At 26.7% G+C, this 363-nt stretch overlaps 1 protein-coding gene across 1 annotated transcript in view; it reads right to left on the reverse strand.

Moving 5' to 3' along the window:
* LOC107642153 (lupeol synthase-like) overlaps positions 1-363 on the reverse strand; it is a 13,409-nt gene that overhangs the window by 9,794 nt on the left and 3,252 nt on the right. Inside the window, exon 7 of the mRNA XM_016345460.2 lies at positions 25-213. Coding sequence (XP_016200946.1) covers positions 25-213 — 189 coding nt within the window. The remainder of the gene's footprint in view (positions 1-24; positions 214-363) is intronic.

Below are 363 nucleotides of genomic sequence, written 5' to 3' on the forward strand. Positions count from 1 at the left end.
AAATATTTTCATTGTTATATATACCTTCTCCACAACTGCCATGCAAAGGTAGTTACTAATGTCATCCTCATATTTTATATGATTCATGGTGACTTTTAATGCCTTCTCTCTAAGCTTGGAAAACGGCCAAGTGTTTAGAAAGCGTTCTCCAACGTGATAAAGAAATCCCCATAACATATCTTGGATCAGAGGATGTGGATAGTAGAGGTCCTCCTGTAATTCGAGCATAAAATCATCAAAATCAATCAAAACATAAATTTTATATTTAATTTCACAAATTAAATAACTATTTAATTGATATAATATTTTAATTATTTTTTAAATTATATATTATATAAATATAATTGGTATTATATAGATTAT

The sequence above is a fragment of the Arachis ipaensis genome, chromosome B05 (genome assembly GCF_000816755.2).
Source record: "Arachis ipaensis cultivar K30076 chromosome B05, Araip1.1, whole genome shotgun sequence".
In the NCBI taxonomy this organism is placed as follows: domain Eukaryota; kingdom Viridiplantae; phylum Streptophyta; class Magnoliopsida; order Fabales; family Fabaceae; genus Arachis; species Arachis ipaensis.